This window comes from Ictalurus furcatus, chromosome 20 (assembly GCF_023375685.1).
Source record: "Ictalurus furcatus strain D&B chromosome 20, Billie_1.0, whole genome shotgun sequence".
NCBI classification, from domain to species: Eukaryota; Metazoa; Chordata; class Actinopteri; order Siluriformes; family Ictaluridae; genus Ictalurus; species Ictalurus furcatus.
The window spans coordinates 4583926-4604059 of NC_071274.1; the positions used below are offsets into that span (position 1 = coordinate 4583926).

The window sequence follows — 20134 nt, forward strand, 5'->3', positions numbered from 1 at the left end:
CCTCTCGTTTTGGAGATGCTCTGACCCAGTCGTCTAGCCAACACAATTTGTCCCTTGTCAAAGTCGCTCAGATCCTTACACTTACCCATTTTTCCTGCTTCCAACACACCGACTTTGAGAACTGACTGTTCACTTGCTGCTGAATATATCCCACCTTTTAACAGGTGCCACTGTAACGAGATAATTAATGTTATTCATTAAACCACCTGTCAGTGGTTTTAATGTTATGGCTGACCGGTGTATATAGGCCACGTTAAACAAGTTTATCTAATCTATATCTAGATTGCCTATCTAGATCTGCTTCATGAGATCACCAACATACACCTGAAGTAATTCATTCGCAGCGTAAAACATCGTAAGTCAACGAGGAATGTAACAGGCCACCATTTTAGCTTAGGACATGGGGCAGGAAAATTGTGACTGGAAGAAACTCAGCACTGTTATTCTGTTTCTCTTCTTGGAAAGGAAGTGGGCTACTGCTTATTGAACTAGCTGAAGTTTCATCCTGTGACTACGGGACAGCTGGCCAGCAACATGTAGTCTGCAGTAGTCCAGCATAGAAGTTATGCAAGCATATGTGGTCTTTTGGTTATGCTATGAAGTAATATCAAATAATAGACCAGCATTTTGTGTGTGTGTGTGTGTGTGTGTGTGTGTGTGTGAAACAGAGAGAGAGAGCGTGTGTGTCTGTGGTGCTCAGTCCGCTATCAGATAAGTGGCACGGAGTTCAAACTCCATCCTCAGAGGAGTTATTCCAGCCACACAAGGCTTTTTGTTCAGCCGGAATAACAGTGCACTCGACACAACGCGTCTCTGTTCAGAAACGATTAGCATGCAGATTCACACCATTCCTCTGAACATAGCACGCCCTTTTGTCCTCCTCAACACAGAGAGAATAACGTTCAAGAAATCCTCGTTCCTTCACACAATGATACGTACGCTCCCTATTGCTAATTACAGACGAGCAATGAATTAGCCCATATGCCTCATCTTCTTTTTTTCTTCTTCTTCTTCTTCTCCTTCTCCTTCTTCTTCTTCTTCTTCTGTTCTACAATACATTCAGCTCAAAATCAGTTTACGGACTGTGTTCAAACTTGATCAACTTTATCATCTTTGAAAAATATTTCAGATTAAAGGTTGAAACTTTCCCAATCAAACCGACCGACAAACTTTATTGATGATATCATAACGACCAATCAGCAGCTTCGGGTAAAGGCACATACTTCTGGATGCGTTTCATTGCACATTTTAATAGTCTGATGTTTATCAGTTAGCAAGTTATTCTGATTAAAGCTGTTATCATATTTCAGGATTTTAGCCCAGTAATCAGGTAATTCAATGTGATGAGCGTAACAAGTAGTATTTAGTGCTGTGCCATTTGTTTTTAAGGTAGAAGTGCGTAAGAAGTGGAGTAAGGGTTTTGGATGCTCTACCTACTACTAGTAGTTTCTTCAATCCATCTTCTCTTCTTCCTTCCTTCATCTTTATATTCTAGCTTCCTTCCTTCTCACTTTCTCTTTCCTTCCTCCCTCCCTTGCTCTTTTTCCTTCATTCCTCTCTAACTATCTTCCTACTTTCCTTCATCCTTATATTCTAGCTTCCATCCTTCTCCCTTTCTCCTTCCTTCCTTCCTTCCTCTCTAGCATTCTTCCTTCATTCCTCTCTTGCTTCATTTCTTCCTTAGTTCCTTCCTTTTTTCCTCCCTTCCTTCCTCTCTCTTCTTTCTTCATTCCTCTTTAGCTTCCTTCCTCTCGTGTTTCTTCATTGCACTCTATCTTCCCTGCATCATTCATTCATACATTAGTTTATTCCTTTCTTCCTTCCTTCATTGTTCCTTACCCCTAGCTCCTTCCTTCCTTCATTTCTTTCATTCCTTCATTCCTTGTTAACTTCCTATCTTCCTTCCTTCCATGCTTCCTTCCTTTCTTTCAGTGCCTTTAAAGCACAGCATTTCCTCTGGTTGTTACTGCTCTCGAGCCAATTACACTTTCTGAATTCAGATTAATGACGAGTGATGGAGTCTTCATGTCTTGTTGAAGTAAAGTCTACTACCCACTGTACGGAGTGTTACACACTTGAGATCCAGCTCTTACGCCTTATAAACACCTCACTGCTGGGGTGAGAAATAGTCTGCGATCAACAAATATCCAGCTAGCAGCAGTGCACGGTCTTACTCTGCTGTTGTCTCACGTCACAATTTTATTCTGTCTCTTATCACATGGATGAGCTGAACCGTAATGGTGTCGCTGCCAGATTGCTCAGCTCTCTCTAACTCACTCCTGGACCTGACAATACCACTTAAACATGTTTATCATTATTTACTCTTTGTTCATTGTGTGCAATTGTAATTTTTAAAAAAATAATATTGTAATATTTACAATTATTTGGGTTACTATTTCAGCATTTATAATATACTATTTATATTATACTATGCAGGGTGTGAGCAACACTTGCCAGATCTTCCTGCAGCTCCTTTAATGTTGCTGTAGGTCTCTTGGCAGCCTGCCTGATAAGTTTTCTTCTTGTCCTTTCGTCAATTTTGGAGGGACGTCCTGTTCTTGGCAATGTCACTCTGATGCTCCAATTTCACCAGTTGTTGACGATGGCCTTCACAGTGTTCCATGGTACATCTAATGTTTTGGAAATTCTTTTGTACCCCCTGTCCTCCAAGATGTTGAGAAAACCCTACAGAAACAGCTAATCTTTACTTGGAGTTAATATTGATGACAGGTGTATGGTAATTACTTTTGAACGAGTTTGAATGTGTGGTTCATTCTGAGCGCAGTCACATGATCCGTTATAAAAGGTTATATCCTGCAATTTTAACAAAGGTGTGTAGACTTTTTTTTTTTTTTTTTTTTTTTTTTTTTTAAATATCCACTGGATGTCCATGTTTCTGTTTTCTAAACAGCATTGCTGTATTCCAGAGGAATGTTCTCTGTGTCGTTGATGCTTGAGCATGGTCATCCTTCGCTATAGCTGGAAAATGTGCCAAAAATGAGAGGGAGTGAATATTAGGTGCACCTCTGACAGGCTGTAGCTGTCCCATGAGTTTCGTACAAACAGGCTCATAGGGTAATTAACCTATGAGCATTGATAGGAATGGAAATGAACTCGGTCCAGCGAGCGAGAGACACAATTTTTTTTTTCCTGGTCTTTATTTGGTTTGTGAAAGTGAGTTCATTTATTACACTCTGGGCTTTAAGAATTTGCAGTTTGTCACAAGTATTTCTTTTGTTTTACCTAGCCTAATAGGCTCAAACTTTATCATTTGTAGTTGTGTACTGTGTTTTATTATTAAAAAATTTTTTAAAAAAGAAGCTTTAGTTGTCATCTGTTTTGTCTCCGTACCGATGTTATGTTATTGTGGAGAGGTGTGAAATGTTTGCCCAGCACGGGGCTCATACCCCTCCCCTTTCCCATCACCCTGCTCACCAGCAGCTAAACACAGAGTCACAATACTCTACACACAGAAACCCAACAGTGTCCTGACTAATCTCATAACAGACTTGTGGCTATAAAATAATTCATTATTTATACTGATTGATAATCATTATAAACAATGTCCGATAAGTCAATTTCCATTCTGTCGGCGGAATGGGACAGCGGTGTACTGTGAGAAAGGGTTTTAAACCTGTCATTTCCTTAGCGACAGATTTGACCTGGTTACCCAAACATTCCATCAGAGAAAGAGGTTCATTCGAGCACTTCAACAATAAATACAGTTTATTAAGTATTATATTATTATGTATATATTATTATATATAAATTATTATGTATTATAGGTATCTATCCTGATTTTAGTGTATCTTTTTTTTTTTTTTTTTTTTTGTAGAACTTTAGAGGTTCAATAAATTTACATTTGAAAGATGCGTTAAATTGAAATGAATCTGGTTCTCAGCTCTGCACTCACACTGTAACACATTTTGTCTTTACATGTTGCTGAGTAAATGTGAGATTCTGTACAGAACAAAGGAAGTCATTGAGCGAGCCCGTGCTGTGTGAGATGGCTCCGGTCCGCACCGGAGTGTGTATATGTGTGTGTTTGTGTGGGCTGTAACAAGTTTTTGTCATCTCTGTGCAGGCATGAACGACTCGGACGTCAACCAGAACAAAAACCGTTCAAACAAAAGCGAGACGACGTCAGGCTCCGCCCCCATCGCCCCTCCCAGCGCCGGGCAGACCAACCAGGCTTCCGGATATTGGCCACGCCCACACTTGGTCCGCCTTTTTTCCCGTGATGCCCCGGGACGAGAGGACAACACCTTCAAAGGGCGGCCGTCAGAGTCGGACGAACTTCACACCATCGAGGAAGCTGGAGGAGCCACGTCCGAAAACTCAGAGTGAAAGCATAAAACTCGACTTGTTCACTCGCTTCTTTCGCTCTTCGCACCCAACATGGCATCTTCAGGCTCAGCGGGACAGTCCGGCTTCAGACTCGGGCGCGGGAAGAAAAACCCAGGAGTGATGGATCAGATTGGAAAAATCTTTGGAGGAGATAAGAAGCGGAAGAGCAAGGTGAGGAGACGTGGGCTTTATTTAAAAAAAAAAAGTAAATTAAAAATCAAAAACTTAATTTAACACTCCACAAAACAACTTTTTTTTTTTTGGTTGGTTTTCCCTACAATGATGGAATGCTGATCCGATGTGTCCTGCTGAACTGATTTTCATTTTCATCATTTTATCTCTGCTGTTGCTAAATTAGAATTTTTGTTGTTTATTTGTACGGTTGGTGTTGTACATGTGCACACTGGGTGTGGTTTAGGAATCTAAACTAGAGCCACTGTAGCTATATCTGTTGGTGTCTTTAAAAAATATATTTCCCTTTTTTTTTTTTTTTTTTTTTTTTTTTTTTTTTTTTTTTTTTGACTTAAGGTAATGGATGGACTTTTCTTCTTCTTCTTCTTTAAATACCCTAAAAAACAGTTCTTTTTTTTAATCCGTCAATTCTCTTTTGGCTCCTCGGTGACGATACGCTGATCACATCACCAACTTCCCATTCTCAGCTTTTTATCACTCAGTTCTCATGTTTGAATTTTTGTTTTATTGCTGTAAGATTGGAGTGGGACATGGTGTACATACTGGGCGTGGTTTAGCGATCTAAAGCTGGAGTCAGTGTTGTGCAGAACAGAACAGATTCATTTTCTTTAAATAACCTTTGAGAATGTGTCATAGCTTTGAGGGGGGAAAAAATCCTCTTGAGATATTAAGATCATAATTCTGTCTTAAGAGGACAAATGAATTCATAGTCGTGATATGATGGATATTAAAAATACATATGCTAATTTTTTTTTTTTTACTTTTCCAAACTTTGCTCATTCATCCAACATCTTAATCTTTCTAATTCCCATTTTTATGAATATATATACATGTGTATATATACTCTTCTAATCTCATTATAACTCGGATCCTTATATTAAAAGTGAACTTTTGAGTATCGTTTACATCTTGTGGCCTAAACTAGTTCCTCGTTTTGCCTTCTGGAGTTAGCTTTTTCTATTAAGGTTGTGAGGTCAATTAAAATGCTCAGCCTCGTGTCCTGTCTGAGAGTAGGCTGTATTCTTTTAGAGAGTCGCTTGTGTCCTTCATGGCTGCCAGAACTTTTGCTTTCGTTTGAGGAGCATGTTTCCAAGTGTGAGCTGTTAGCTGTCTGTCTCATCATGAACATTTTCTGTACTTTTCTGATAAAGGAGTAGTTGTGTTTTTGTACAAACTGCCAGAAGTCATTCCTATGGTTACACTTAGCAGACTGTAGCTCAGTCAGAGCAGTGTAAGCATTTGTTAAGCTAAACGGCTAGTCAGACAACTCGCGCTTTGTTTAAAATGCTTCTCAATGAGAGCAGGTAGTAAATATAAAATATACGAGATCGAATCTAAATCCCAGTTTACACGGTTTACACACGATTTTCCAACAAAGTCACACGATTCTTTGGTCGTTAGCTGAGATCTTCAGTCTTAGAGCGCGTAATGTGACGTGAGCTTGAAAGCTAGAACGCACACCAATATAAGGACGACGTAGGTTTACGCAAAACTCTCGGAACAGCTACCGATACAGAAGTAGCGACGGGGAAACGTAAAAACCAATCAAAACATGTTTACACACCGTCTAAAACCAGCTTTTTAGAATGCAAAACATTCTACAGTGTTGGGTGCGATTTTCCTTACAAATGCTAATCCTTACAAAAGCTAGCCTGCACTCAACTAGCAAGGTCCAGCAGCAAGACCTTTTACATCCCACCATTTTAAAAAGGACATATACAAATCGTATTTTTCTTCACTGAGGTAAACCCTAATATATAAATTATATTTTCTGGAATATAAATGCTAACTGAGTTGCATTTCCGAACATTTCTTCATGCTAGTGGATGTCTTTTCTGATCGATTTGCAAAATCCAAGACGCTGTAGTTACAAATAAAGCAGGTTTCATTAGTCGTTTGCGTTTAAGTGATCTTTATGCCGTCCAGTGATGATCTGTAAGGACGTAATGTTGTTTTAAATTCCTAGTATGACGAACGTCCGATCCTCGGTGGTGTATTTTAATTAAAAAGGTACGACTGTTTCTGATTTCTTCATCACTTAAGTGTGCTGTCTTTTAAATATGCAACTCCTTGTGAGTATTTTGTATCTGAGCCGTTGCCACAAGCTGTCTTATTTCATCAGTTATCACGAAGGTATTTATTCAACCTGAGACAGATCCGCCAATATTGATCTGTGGAAGCTTAAATGTCGAATAACAGATCCTATAAGCATGAAACTTTAGACAGCCAAAAATCAGTATTTTTTAATTACGACAAAGTACTTTAGTATTTAACCAGAAAAATGGTGGAGTTAATATGACAATATGACAACTGATGCAATGCAAACCAAACGATATTGGTAGGAACAAATTCCACAAGCACTGTATTAACAAGTATATATGATTTTAGTATAAAATAAACACCAGCTATGTGTAGTTTACATTTACAAGCTTTATCCCAGAGCTATAATTTTAAAAAGATCTGCCATTTGTCTGTGACTTATGGATTTCTAAATACAAATCTTTATATGGTTACACAAATTATATCACAATACTACAGTGCCAGATGTCAATATTGCAATATTACATTGCACAGAATAATAAAGTGTATATTTTTATGCGTACCATGAAGCAAGCAAAAGATTTATACTTTTAGCATTATCTAAAAATGCACCTATATTTTTTGGAATAATTATGATAAAGATTATAGCTCATTTTAGTCATGTGCCAGTTATTGGTACAATATAGTGCAGTTTACACATACACAATATTATTATCATGGATGCCATCAGTGTTCTATTTCTGTGTAGGTTGCCTGTGTAGGCAGGATTTTTACACTCCCTAGATCAAGTCTGAGCAGCAAAAGAACTGTTATATAGTAAGGGTCCTTATTTGAAGGAGCAGGTGTCACGTGTACTTCTCCCGGATTCCGCAGTTTTGTGAACGCAGGAATTACAAAATCAACGCAACTCCGCAATATTCGGAGGACCTTGCGATTTTTCAAAATGATAGCACAGATTTGGGCCAAGACGCGACATGTGACGACATCACAACGCCCATTTGGCCAAAGACTCCTTCGATTCATATGTGTCGAACATGCGCACAACGAAAAGGTATCGTTTACCAACAAATATCCCTGCGAAAAACAATTTTTGTGTAATTCAAGTAGTTTTCCGCTAAAAAAAAAAAAAAAAAAAGCCCAAGAATTCCCCAAATTGCATCGCAGCAGAATCATCGCACACAAAGAACTGCTTGAAATACTGTACGGACTGCTTTTAACTGTAATGGCGTAACGTTTTAATAAACCCAAGTTTAACTAGACAAATGTCAACAAAAGCGCCAGTCTAGCTGAGAGAAAATGGATACGATAATATCAGTAATCCTGATCGAATCTATAGTAATTATCACAATGGAAGAAGAAATGAGAAATAAAGAGTAGTATGTCAATCAAATTCTTAGTAATGAAATCTGACCAATTCAGAGCATTGAACCATCAATGAAAAATCAAGCATGTATATTCAGATGAGTTTTTTTCAGTGTTCATAAATTCCGATTCAGTAATTCAGCTTTCATAAGGCGCATGCTTAAGTAGTCCTAATGAGAGCCTTTTTTTTAAATGATGAAATCGATTATAGACAAAATATTTATTCAGTATAACTTTTGCTTTTCTCGGTTTGTTTCACACTCAGTTCTGTTATTAAGGTTAAAGGTGTTTTTGTTGCACATTTATTTGAGCTTCATTCCGAGAAAGTTTCTTTGGTTGGGTTTTTTGTTGCCAAACAGCGGTTCATGCCTTTTAAAACTGACTCTGTGTGTGTGTGTGTGTGTGTGTGTGTTTAGCAAACTGGTTTCATGTCTTCATTTTTAAATGTAATAAAATAAAATGTACACAATATTTGTATGATCCCAAAATGTAGTCAGTCAGCCAAGACATGTTTGGTGTTTGAAGTTTGCTTCCTTAGTTGGAGCTAAGATGTTAGTGGAGCTAGCTAACACTCGTCTCTGGAGCTAGTTTAGCAAAACACCAAACATGTCTTAGCTTATTGTTTTCATTTGAGCTGAGTGGCACATTGTACCCTTTTTTTTTTTTTTTTTTTTTCCTTTTTTTTTTTTTTGCTTTTCCCAAACTGTCGGTGTAATGCTGAGAAAATCAGGATGTTTAACTGAAACCAAAATCCACTGGCACTCAGGAAATGCAGTGTTTGAATGAAATGCCGTGATCCAAATGCATTTTGATTAAACACAACAGTTAGCATACTTTGCTATGGTACTGTTTTAAGATGTCCTTTTTTGTGCTGTAAAACACAAGCAGTACTTTGCAGTACTTAAAAAAAAAAAATTAATAAAAAAAAATAAAAGCCTTAAGTACGGTTCATATATTATGGGATGTTTTATACATGTCATGTACTAGTATTTTAATGTCCAACTCTCTGCCTTTGTAATTCATTTCAAGTCCTAAAACCAGGTTTTAAAATTTAATTATTTTTTTGGGTTTTTTATTTACTTGATTTTGTCATCTAATGCCTTTCACATTGGCTTTGTCCAAAACCACATATTATTCCCTACCTAGCAAACTACTATTTTCTAATCGTTTCTGAAAGCACAGTGCAGAATATCCAGTGCATTGAGAAATCCCATAATGCACTGCAACAGTTTACTAACTGAATCTATACCATACCGATCACTATATTGTGCATTTCTTTGATAGTCGGCCATTTTGCAATCAAGTGTAATGCAACAGTGCACCGCAATGAGAAAGCGCCCTAGCAGATAGAAAATACCCATAATGCTCTGCGGTTTTTAAAGATGCCATGCGGCCTTCATTGACTACATAGTGCACTGCTTTGAGGGTGTGTAAAGATAACAGATAATGCACCTTGGCATTCAATGACTATATGTAGTGAATAAGGAATGTGGTTTTGGACACATCCAGTGTGGACTGACGATGATGCGATGTTTGAGATAATAACGCTTTATTAATGTGTGCTCCGGTTTACATTAACACACCTCACATGGATTAGTGTGTTGATGGCAGAGAGCTGAGCTGAGTGCCCTCTTTTTGTACATTTTGGAAGTATTAATCTCGTTCTTATAATGATTTATGTCTCCAATCTCCATTCTGTTCTAAGCTTTATGGTTATTTTTGCTTGATTAAAACAATTTAACAAAACCAGTTGTAGCTTGTGTGTGTGTGTGTGTTTAATTCTGTTTCATCTAACACTAACATTTTGAGAAGTTTTGCTTCGAAATGTCATCCGTATAGCTCAGTGTCATTTTTTTTGGTTGTTCCCTTACTCGAGAGTAATCATCGAGAGCAAGCCACGTTGGTTATAGCTGGTGGAGAATATGCGAAACGCCACACAGAGTCAAACATCCTGGAGCCATGCGGCAGCAATGCTATTGGTTGCGCAATGGTGTCATATAGTTAGTTATCATATGCAAATATTTTTCTAACGTGAGATGGCTGGTTTTGTTTGGGGATTGTCTATAATGTTAAATATTTAACTTTGTGTAGAGATTTTCTTCACTGCTCATTCCACCTTTGTTAGCTTTGTTTGGGGACACTCTTTTCCACTCTTAGCTTTGTGTGTAATGTTCCTTGCTAATTTTGTTAGGAATATACACCGATCAGCCATAACATTAGAACCACTTGCCTAATATTGTGTAGGTCCCCACCTTGTGCCACCCAAATAGCTCTGACCCATTGAGACATGGACTCCACAGGACCTCTGAAGGTGTGATGTGGTATCTGGAACCAAGACGTTAGCATCAGATCCTTTAATCCTGTAGGGTGCGAGGTGGGGGCTCCATGGATCAGACTTGTTTGTCCAGAACATCCCATAGATGGTCGATCGGATTGAGAGCTAGGGAATTTGGATGCCTAATCAACACCTTGAACTCTTTGTCATGTTCCTCAAACTGTTCCTGAACCATTTTTGCAGTGTAGCAGGACGCATTATCCTGCTGAAAGAGGCTAGGGATAGGTATTATGGAATACCGTTGCTGTGAAGCAGTGTACTTGGTTTGCAACAATGTTTAGGTAGGTGGTACGTGTCAAAATAACATCCACATGAATGCCAGGACCCAAGGTTTCCCAGCAGAACATTGAGCAGAGCAAGAGGGATGCTAGTGATCAGGATATCTGTGTGCTACAAAACAAATCTACGGCCATATTCACAAAAAAATTTAAGGCAAAAAGTGGCTCCTATCTGGCAGATTTAGGAAAAACTTAAAAATGGATGTCTTTATCCTTGTCTTTTTTCAGGCAAGATAAATTCACAATGCATAAAAGCAGCTCCAAAACCTGTGAAAACCTATCCTGCTATGTGACCATGACCGAATCACAGGCTAAACGGCTGCTGGTGGCGTTTAATGGTGCAATCAAGTTTGTGTGTCTAAAGTATTTAACAACAAGCTTTTATGAAAAGGTAACTGCTAGAAGCAATGCAGTACCACTGGAGATTAAGGTTTTGACTACTCCTATGTCTACACACCCATGTGTAAATTGTTATGCAGCGCTAATGAACAGTAAATATCAGCTACTGCTCAATTCCCTCTCCAAAATGATCATCATCCAATGGTTCAATCTGTTTTCTTTTAAAGGTTCACAAACTATAAAGCTGTGGTTGCTCTTAAGCAGAGTTTGCTACATAAACTGATCAATTTAACTGTAAATTCAATTAAAATGCATTCACTGATATACAATGTGACATACATTAAAATTAGTCATACATGTTACATGTATGTGATTAGTTTCATTTTTGTTTTCATGTATGAAATCCGATAGCATGGTGGTGCAGGAGGTAGCGTTTCCACCTCACAGTTCCAGGGTTTGATCCTGAGTTCGTGTTACTGTCTGTCTGGTTTTCTGTTCTCCTTGTGTCTGTGTGGGTTTCTTCCAGGTTCTCCAGTTTCTCCGCACCTCCTAAAAACATGGCGGTACGTGGATTGGCAAAGCTAAATTGCCTCTAGTTGTAAATTTGTGTATGTACGGTGCTCTGTAATGGACTGGTGTCCCTCCCAGAGTGTATTCTCGCATCATGTCCAGTGTTCCCGGGATGGGTTCCAGATCCATCTGGACACTGTCCAGGATGAACCACTTTGGAACCATCTTACTGTCATGTGCACTACAATAAATTAGTGTCCAAATGATGCACACAGGATACCCATAATGCACCCGATGTAGTGAATAGGGTGTGGCACGTCCAGAGTGGTAGTTTTTATGTAGCCTATACAGTGAGTAGTTAATACGTTTATTTTACAAGACACACTTTATGGAAATAACATCACACTCAGATTCAGGTTGTAAGAGAAGCACAACATACTTCTCAAAGTATGATCTTCACAACACATGATTGTGGAAGTGTATCATGGCATAAACAAAGGGGATTTCTGAGGACCTCAGAAAAGGTGTTGTTGATGATCATCAAGCTGGAAAAGGTTACAAAAGCATCTCTAAAGAGTTTGGACTCCACCAATCCACAGTCAGACAGATTGTACACAAATGGAGGAAATTCAAAACCACTGTTAGCCTCCCCAGGAGTGGAGACCAACAAAGATCACAAGGTCACAAAGGAACCCAGGGTAACTTCTAAGCAACTAAAGGCCCCTCTCACATTGGCTAATGTTAATGTTCACCATCAGTACACCATCAGGAGAACACTGAACAACAGTGCTCTCCAAAAAATGGAAAATGTCAGGACATCTGTCCGTGAACTGAATCTCGAAAGAAAGTGATGTTGTTTTAGGTCATATGTATACAGATATATAGAAAATTCTAAAGGGTTCACAAAATTTCAAGCACCACTGTACATTCCTGTACTAAATTATATGTTATAAACAGTATGGCGTTGCCTAGAAATGACAAATTTGGTGTACTATATAATATTTGGTACACACTTTAGTATGGTAGTATGTTTGAGAGCTTGACCAGAGCTCTCTATGTCCATTTGAACGTCCTACCAACAGGTCAGAATTCGGGAGTGGGTTCTCTGTCCATCTCCACATGGGTTTTCTTCAGCTACTCTGGTTCGCACCCATCTCCTAATAACGTGCAGATAGGTAGGCAAGCTTAGTGTGTGTGCAGTGCATTGGTGTCACAGTCAGGGTGTATTCCTGGTTCATGCTCTGTCTAAAACTAAAGAAGCAAACTTCAGACATCAAACATGTTTTGGCTGACTGACTACGTTTGGGCTAAAGTGGACAGAATGTTCATTTTTGGCCAGGTTTTTCCTCTAAGGTGAGTATTTGTTGGGCAATGTTGAGGTCTGTTGGGTACTGGTGTGCTCATCAGAGTGTGTGTGTGTACACTCAGGTGCTGGATCAGCAGGAGTCATCGATCTCTTTGCCTCCAGAGCTGAGCTGAAGATTAAATCAAATTCTCAGAAGAATGAAATTCTAACTTGAGGTCCAAGAGTCTTTACCGTGCTAACAAGACCAGTTTCAATCATCAGACCCTAATTCCATTTTGTCAAAATATATTTCTCGAAAGAGATTCCATAACTCTTCATTAACTCCTCTATGGTGTGCTCCGATTGGCTGGGAACAGGAGGGACAATAGTAAGCTGACAACGAAACTAACTAGCTTAATTTAATAATAAAAATAGATTTTGTAATGAATTTCAGCTGTGAAATTGATTTCTCTTATATATATTTGGAGCTGTATAGTATGAATGGAGAGGATTTTGAGAGGATGAGCAAGTTTGAACCTTAATGTGTTAAAACATAACCGCTGAGTCTGAGATGTCCTCGCTGTTTCATCAGCGCTCCCAAAATACACCACTGATTGGCCTCTAATGTGTGTTATTGTGCGAGAGGTGGATGGGTGTGAGTTCTGTACAGAGGCAATTAGAGTGATTCAGTGTGAGACCGCCAATGCTTCAAAGCACTCTCCCATGCTAATGAGAGCCTAAACAGCAAAATAACAGTGTGAGAGAAAAGGACACGGTCGCCTGACAATTCAAGGCAGTATCACACAGCCCCTATAATTATTACATTACACACACAACTGCGATTGGGCACTTTCCATTTATATGCATATACCTTTCATTTTGTTTCAGGCTTTTTTTATGGTCACCGTACTCTTCCTGTTTCGGGTCATGGCTCTTTCCATTCAACACACACTTCCTGACTCGTTTCGGGGCTCTTTATGGTCACCACACACTTACTGACTCGTTTTGGGGCTCTTTCTGGTTGCCACACACACTTCCTGACCTGTTTTGGGGCTCTTTATGGTCACCACACACTTACTGACTCGTTTCGGGGCTCTTTCTGGTCACCACACACTTACTGACTCGTTTTGGGGCTCTTTCTGGTTGCCACACACACTCCTGACCTGTTTTGGGGCTCTTTATGGTCACCACACACTTACTGACTCGTTTTGGGGCTCTTTCTCGTCGCCACATTCACTTCCTGACTCATTTCAGGGCTCTTTCTGGTCGCCACACACTTCCTGACTTGTTTCAGGGCTCTTTCTGGTCGCCACACACAGTTCCTGACTCGTTTCACGGCTCTTTATGGTCACTACACACACTTCCCGACTCGTTTTGAGGCGCTTTCTGGTCACTACACACATTTCCTGACACATTTCAGGGTTCTTTATGGTCACCATGGACACGTCCTGTCTCGTTTCAGGCGTCTTTCTTGTCACCACACACTTCCTGTCTCATTTCAGGGCTCTCTCTGATAAACAAACACACTTCTTGTCTTGGATTAGGGCTCTTTTTGGTGAATACATTCACTTCCTGTCTCATTTTAGGGCTCTTTCTGGCAACCTCATACTTCCTAACCCTTTTTTGGTCACCAAACCCGCTTTGTGTCTCGTTTCATGGCTTTTTCTAGTCACCACACACTTCCTGTCTCATTTTAAGATGCGTTCTGGTCACTACACAATCTTCCTGTCTTGTTTCAGGGCTCTTTCCGTGGTGCTCTCTCTGTTTCCCCTCAGAGGTCAAGTCACTCGTCTCCTCGCCGCCGCACTGGTGGCGACAATGCTGTCGTTCACTTCTTCAGATCTATCGTAAGTGTCTCTGTCTTTTTCTCCATGTCTTTCTTTCCGTCTAACTAAAACAAACTAGACAAGTTTAATCATTGTATGCACCTCTGTCTCTCATTCTGACCACATTACCATTATAGTAATATTAATAAAAAGATTCACGTCAAGCTGTCTCTCTCATTCCATCTGTCTTCTGTATGTTTTTCTCTATATATGTCTGCTTTTGTTTTTAAATTTGTCTCTGTCCAATATACAATGTAGCCTACGTGTGTTTCTCTGTCTATCTCTATATCTCAGAATATTCTTTTATTTCCTTATTAGTTTGCAAAAAATAAAAAATACTCCATAATGTAAGAGTATAAACATGTTTTGATAATGTATTAAATATTGAAAAACTGAAATATCTCAGTTACATACACTAAGTATTCAGAATCTTTGTCCTGATACTCAGGCACGTCCCATTTCCAGTCATTATACCTGACATGTTTCTAAATCTTGATTAAAGTTCACCTGTGGTAGACACACCTCTGTCTTTATAAAACCCCAAAGCTGACAGTGCGTCAAAATAAAAGCCAACCCATGTACTCAAAAAACAAAATAGTAGATTTCTGAGTCACAGATGGGGAAGGGGAACCAGAAACGATCTGTAGAGGTCCCAAAGAAGTCACTGGCTTCCTAAATTAAAAGTGTGCCACCACTGACACTGAGCAGATCTGAGCAAAGGTGTGGGAGAAGGATTTTAGTCAGGAAGGTGGCCCAGAAACTGAAAGTCATTCTGACAGCAGAAAACCTGACAAAAAGACAAACATCTCTGTAGCACTCCACCAGTCAGGCACTTAAGGCAGAGTGGCCAGACAGAACCCAATTCTCAAGAAAAGACAAATGACGCTTCACAAAAGTTCTCTCAGGCCACTAGAAACATACATCTGTGGTGTGATGAAACCAATTATCATCTGGCCAATCCCATCCCTATGGTGCAGTACACTGGTGGGGGAATCATGCTGTGGGGATGTTTGTCAGCAGATGGATCTTGAAGGTTTGACACGATCAAGGAAAAATAAACAGCTCCAAGCACAGAGACACCCTTCAGCACTCAGTCTTAGACCTCAAGGGTCCAGCATCGGCAGCTTGGCGGTGCTTGAGATTTGAGCTTGACTCTTTTCGATCCATAGGACCAAGTTGAAGTAGTACGACTTCCCTGTACAATGTTGGACAGCCAATACCTAGACTCCTGAATCCATCCAACCTGACACAGCTTGAGACGTTCTCCATAGGAACAACCAAAGATCATGAAAGGATGTGCCAAGCTTCTAGCATAGATACCCAAGAAGAATTAGGCTGGCGAGGCGCTCTATTTTTAATACGTTTACAATGTAATGTAACAAACAAAATGCAGAAAATGTAAAGGGGTCTGAATTCTTCCTGAATGTACAGTGTCTGCTGTCTTTTCTCTGTGTCTATCCTAATAGCTGAATATTTTATATGTATTTTTTTTTTTTCAATTATTTTAATCCTCAGGTGTCTCCTGCTCCTAAAAAATCTAGGGTAAGTGCATTTTTAGCTTTCTCACTGCCACTTCCTCAGATCCTGGTCCCACACTGTAGCTTTCATTTTAGTTTCATCTCTAATATATTTAAGTCTAGGTTGTGTATTAAAATATACTACTGCTAATTCATTACGGTTGTTTGTGTATTATGTATGTGTGTTTGTGCATGTGTGTATGTGTTTTGTTCACGTGATTGTACTGACTAAGTCGGCTTATATACTTTGAACCTGGGAGTATGCAGTCAGGATGAGCATCCTCCCAAGCCCTGTTTTTATTCCATCAGTTGTCTAACACAATTTTTGCCATTATGTTACCTAAACAGTGCATTAACCACCAGTGAGCAAGCCAAAGTGATAGTGGGAAGGAAAGGAAGACTTTGTAGACCTCAGGATGGCAGAAGAAGGATGCCAGGGTCTAAATGGCAGGAGTAGAAGCATGTAGGCATTAAGGATGACAGAAGTAGGACTTTTTAGACCTTAGGATGGCAGGAGTCGGAGCTTCTAGACCTCAGGATTGTAGGAGTAGGACCTTGTAGGCCTGGAGGTAGGTGAAATAGGTGCTTGTGGGTCTCGGAATGGAAGGAGAAGGATATTGCAAGGCTCCAGATGGCAGATTGTAGGGTTTAGGGTGGTAGAAATGCGAGTGTGTGAAGCTCAGGATGAGGGGGTAGGGGTTTGTGGTTCTCAGAATGGCAGCAGTAGAAGATTGTCAGCCTGTCGATGGTAGAAACAGGAGCTTATAGACCTCAGGATGGTAGGAACAGGAGATTGTTGCTCTCAGGATGGCTTCAGGAGCTGGAGGCCCTCAGAACTGCAGAAGCTGACGCTTGTAGGCCTCAGGATGGCAGCAGTAGGAGCATGTAGGAGCCAGAATGGCAGCAGTAGGAGCATGACGGAGGCAGAATGGCAGCACAAGGAGCTTATGGGACTCAGGATGGCAGTAGTAGGAGATTTGGGTCCTCATGAGAGATACTGAATAGAATGGTGGATTAGTGTTTGATAACTGATTAAATAAAAACAGATGTTGGTAGTGCCCTCAGGAGTACACTCAAGAAGTCTCTTTGCACCCGACTGTACCTGTTCTCTTTTGTCTCTTTGTCTGTCTCTCTCCATCTGTCTCTCTGCACAGTGGCATTCTTTCACAGCTAAACTAGGCATGGTAGGTGCTGTTTAGAAACACACACACCCTGTTTCCGGGATAGCGCCAAACTCCCTATTCCCTGCAAAAGCCACAATGCATTATGGGTAGCTAATATCGTCATGTGGACGCTAATGTCAGTGCATTGTGAGGGCTCCCAAAATAGCCCACCATGTAGTGAATAGGGTGTGATTTCGGAAAAAAGAGGAAAAGGGTTACATTAGCTTAACTAACAGTGCTGATCAGGGATCAGCTGAGAGAATTGAAATACTGCAAACATACTTCTACAGGCTATAAAGCTGATCCCAAATCAGTCCTGCTGCTGTTCATTCATGCTGAGCTTGTAATCCATTATTTAAACTGCAGTATGTTGCAAAAGTGTTGAGTGTTGGGTCTTTCTGTGGAGGCTGTTTTGGCCCGAATTTATGATGTAAGGTGCTACAAAGTAAAATCCTCTTCTTCCAAGCCACTTTAATCCATTGGTTTTCCTCTTGTTTTCCTCTACTCCTTCTTTTTCATTATCTTCTCCATTCAAAAAAAAGCCATAGGAATCATTGAGTATGGTTTAGAAACACTATCCTGTGCAGGAAGGTAGGGTTACAGCCCCACTAGTCCAAGTAGTCTCAGGGTTAGGGTTAGGTTTAATCACTCATATATACCAGGTACTGACTGTCAATCCTTTAATACATTAGTCAATATATATATCGGGGACAGTTAGAGTAAGGGTTAGCCAATGAGGCATTGACTGACTGTAAATCAGAAATTGCACTGGTCAATCAAAATTGTGACGTATCCAATGTGTCCATTGTCTTATGTATCAGCCACTGGAGGGGACATTGAATCGTGACACACTTGGGGATGCTTGGTAATTGGGTGGAAACTTAATCTAAGCTTTAGACTGGCTGATTCCAAAATGGTGGATAGTGGATAGTGGATAGTGGACCCCACCCCCCCCACCCCCCCACCCCCACACACACATTGAACGGCGGAAGCACACCTTGAGTTTGGCAATTCAGTTTCAGTGAGATCCATTGTAGTCTCCAGTGGATGAGGCAATTACGTTGCCCAGAGGGGGCTTTAGGGGGCTTAAAAAACCCCAGCATATTGATCACCATGAAACAACATACAGCAGTAAATATCATTTGCTAATGTGGTAGGTAGTGCTTGGGCCCCAGTGATCACTGACCATTGTTTTTCTTCAGTGGCTACCCACTGATTAAATTTAAACTCTCTCCTCAACTCCTTACTCTTTTTTTTTTTTAATAGTTTATTTATTTATTTTCATAAATCTATGTAGCTGTGGTCAGGAGGCAAGGCACAATGGCACTGTAGTGATATCGTTTTCATTTTATTTTCTCGGCACTTGCTGTTGAACTTTTAAATACTTGAAAAGTGCGCGTGTGTGGGGGGGGGGTGAATAATGTATGCGTATTAATTTGGTTTGACATTTTATTTCATGCATTTTTGCCGCTGTGTGGGAAAGAAACTTCATTTTTGTTGCGTCAGCGATGCTGAAATATGATGGGGTGGCACTTGATGTTGAAATCGATACTACAGTTTAGCAATCCAAACTGAAGTCATCGGCTGACTGAATTATATTGTTTATTTGTGTATTTATTTATTTAAAGGTTTGGGTTTTTTAAATTACATTTATTTGTGGGTGTTTTCCATTTGACAAAACAACAAATCACTAAAGTATACATGTCACTTTTAATACTCTATCATTATCATTATCAATATCAATCACTATGATTGCACAATTTGGAAATGTAATATTGGCACAAGGCTTAGCTGGCGCATTTCATTCGCACAGTAACAAATTACTCTTCAATCACATGGTGTAACTGTCATGGCCTCTCAATGACTAACACTTTTTAGGCTAACTTCAATCAAAACACACTGTACTGGAGTGATGGAGTGTGGATTTAGAAATGATACTCAGTTTGTGTGGTCTCAGCGATGAACAGATAAAGTGTTCCTGGAGAGTACTCCTGGGTGATATAACATTCACTATGTCACACTGCTGCCATATTTCCAACCCTAACTGCAGAACTCATTTCCCATCTGTACTCAACACCTACTCTGTACCAGTCAGTCAGGGCTTTGACAAAGCAATAAAGACTTTATGTGTGGACTGTTGAAGGGATGTCTACAGCAATTGCAGATAAATCTTTGAGAAGCTGTAGCTGTCGAAATCACCATCAATCAGTAACAACTACTATGCTGACAACAGAAAAAAAAAAAAAATTTTAACGTTGGAGAAGAAGGATTACTTTATGCATTTGAAGATATAATGTAATGTAATGTAATGATATCTATTCAATCAGCTGGTGTGAAAAATATGCTCTGATTTTTTTTTTTATTTGAAAGGGCAACATCATTATCTAGTGTCAGTACATTCATTTTCTTTCTTCAAAATACAGTTAAAAGAAATTTTTTGGAAAAATTGTAAAAGTTTTGTGCTGTACACACATATATAGAAAACTGTAGCTGTTCATACTTACGGTACTGGTTGAGGACTGTAAAACTGTGTAGGAAGGGATCTCCATTAGCAGGGTAGTGTGCGCTGGTTTAGTACGACTCTGTTAGTCTAACATTTTTTCTAACAACAACAACAACAACAACAACAACAACAAGAGCAGCAGCAAAAATACAAATAACAAATTATTTTTCCCTTCTCCTTGTTCAGGGGGATCAGAAGAGCTCAGTGAAGGCGCAAAAGGGGCGTGCGGGAGAGGGCCAGGGCACGCTGACTCGCCTCTTCAAAATGGTAAGCACACTGTCCTTTAACCTAATGTACTGCACATAGTCACAGTTCTGCCAGACAGAGAAAGATAGACGAGGGGTCAATAGATAGACAGATACACACATATACAGAAAGACAGACTAGCATACAGTGGGGTTCAAAACGTCCGAGACCACGTTTCGATGTCAATTTTC

At 39.8% G+C, this 20134-nt stretch overlaps 1 protein-coding gene across 3 annotated transcripts in view; it reads left to right on the forward strand.

The window, feature by feature from the left end:
* The window catches only part of mbpb (myelin basic protein b), a 56618-nt gene that overhangs the window by 30331 nt on the left and 6153 nt on the right, over nucleotides 1-20134 (forward strand). Inside the window, exons 1-5 of one of the 3 annotated variants that reach the window (XM_053651201.1) lie at nucleotides 4267-4518; nucleotides 14428-14535; nucleotides 16030-16056; nucleotides 17186-17215; nucleotides 19884-19964. In XM_053651201.1, coding sequence (XP_053507176.1) covers nucleotides 4399-4518; nucleotides 14428-14535; nucleotides 16030-16056; nucleotides 17186-17215; nucleotides 19884-19964 — 366 coding nt within the window. In that variant the 5' untranslated portion in view covers nucleotides 4267-4398. Of the gene's footprint in view, nucleotides 1-4084; nucleotides 4519-14427; nucleotides 14536-16029; nucleotides 16057-17185; nucleotides 17216-19883; nucleotides 19966-20134 lie in introns of those variants that run through there. The other 2 variants (XM_053651202.1, XR_008388694.1) reach the window with 2 other exon arrangements.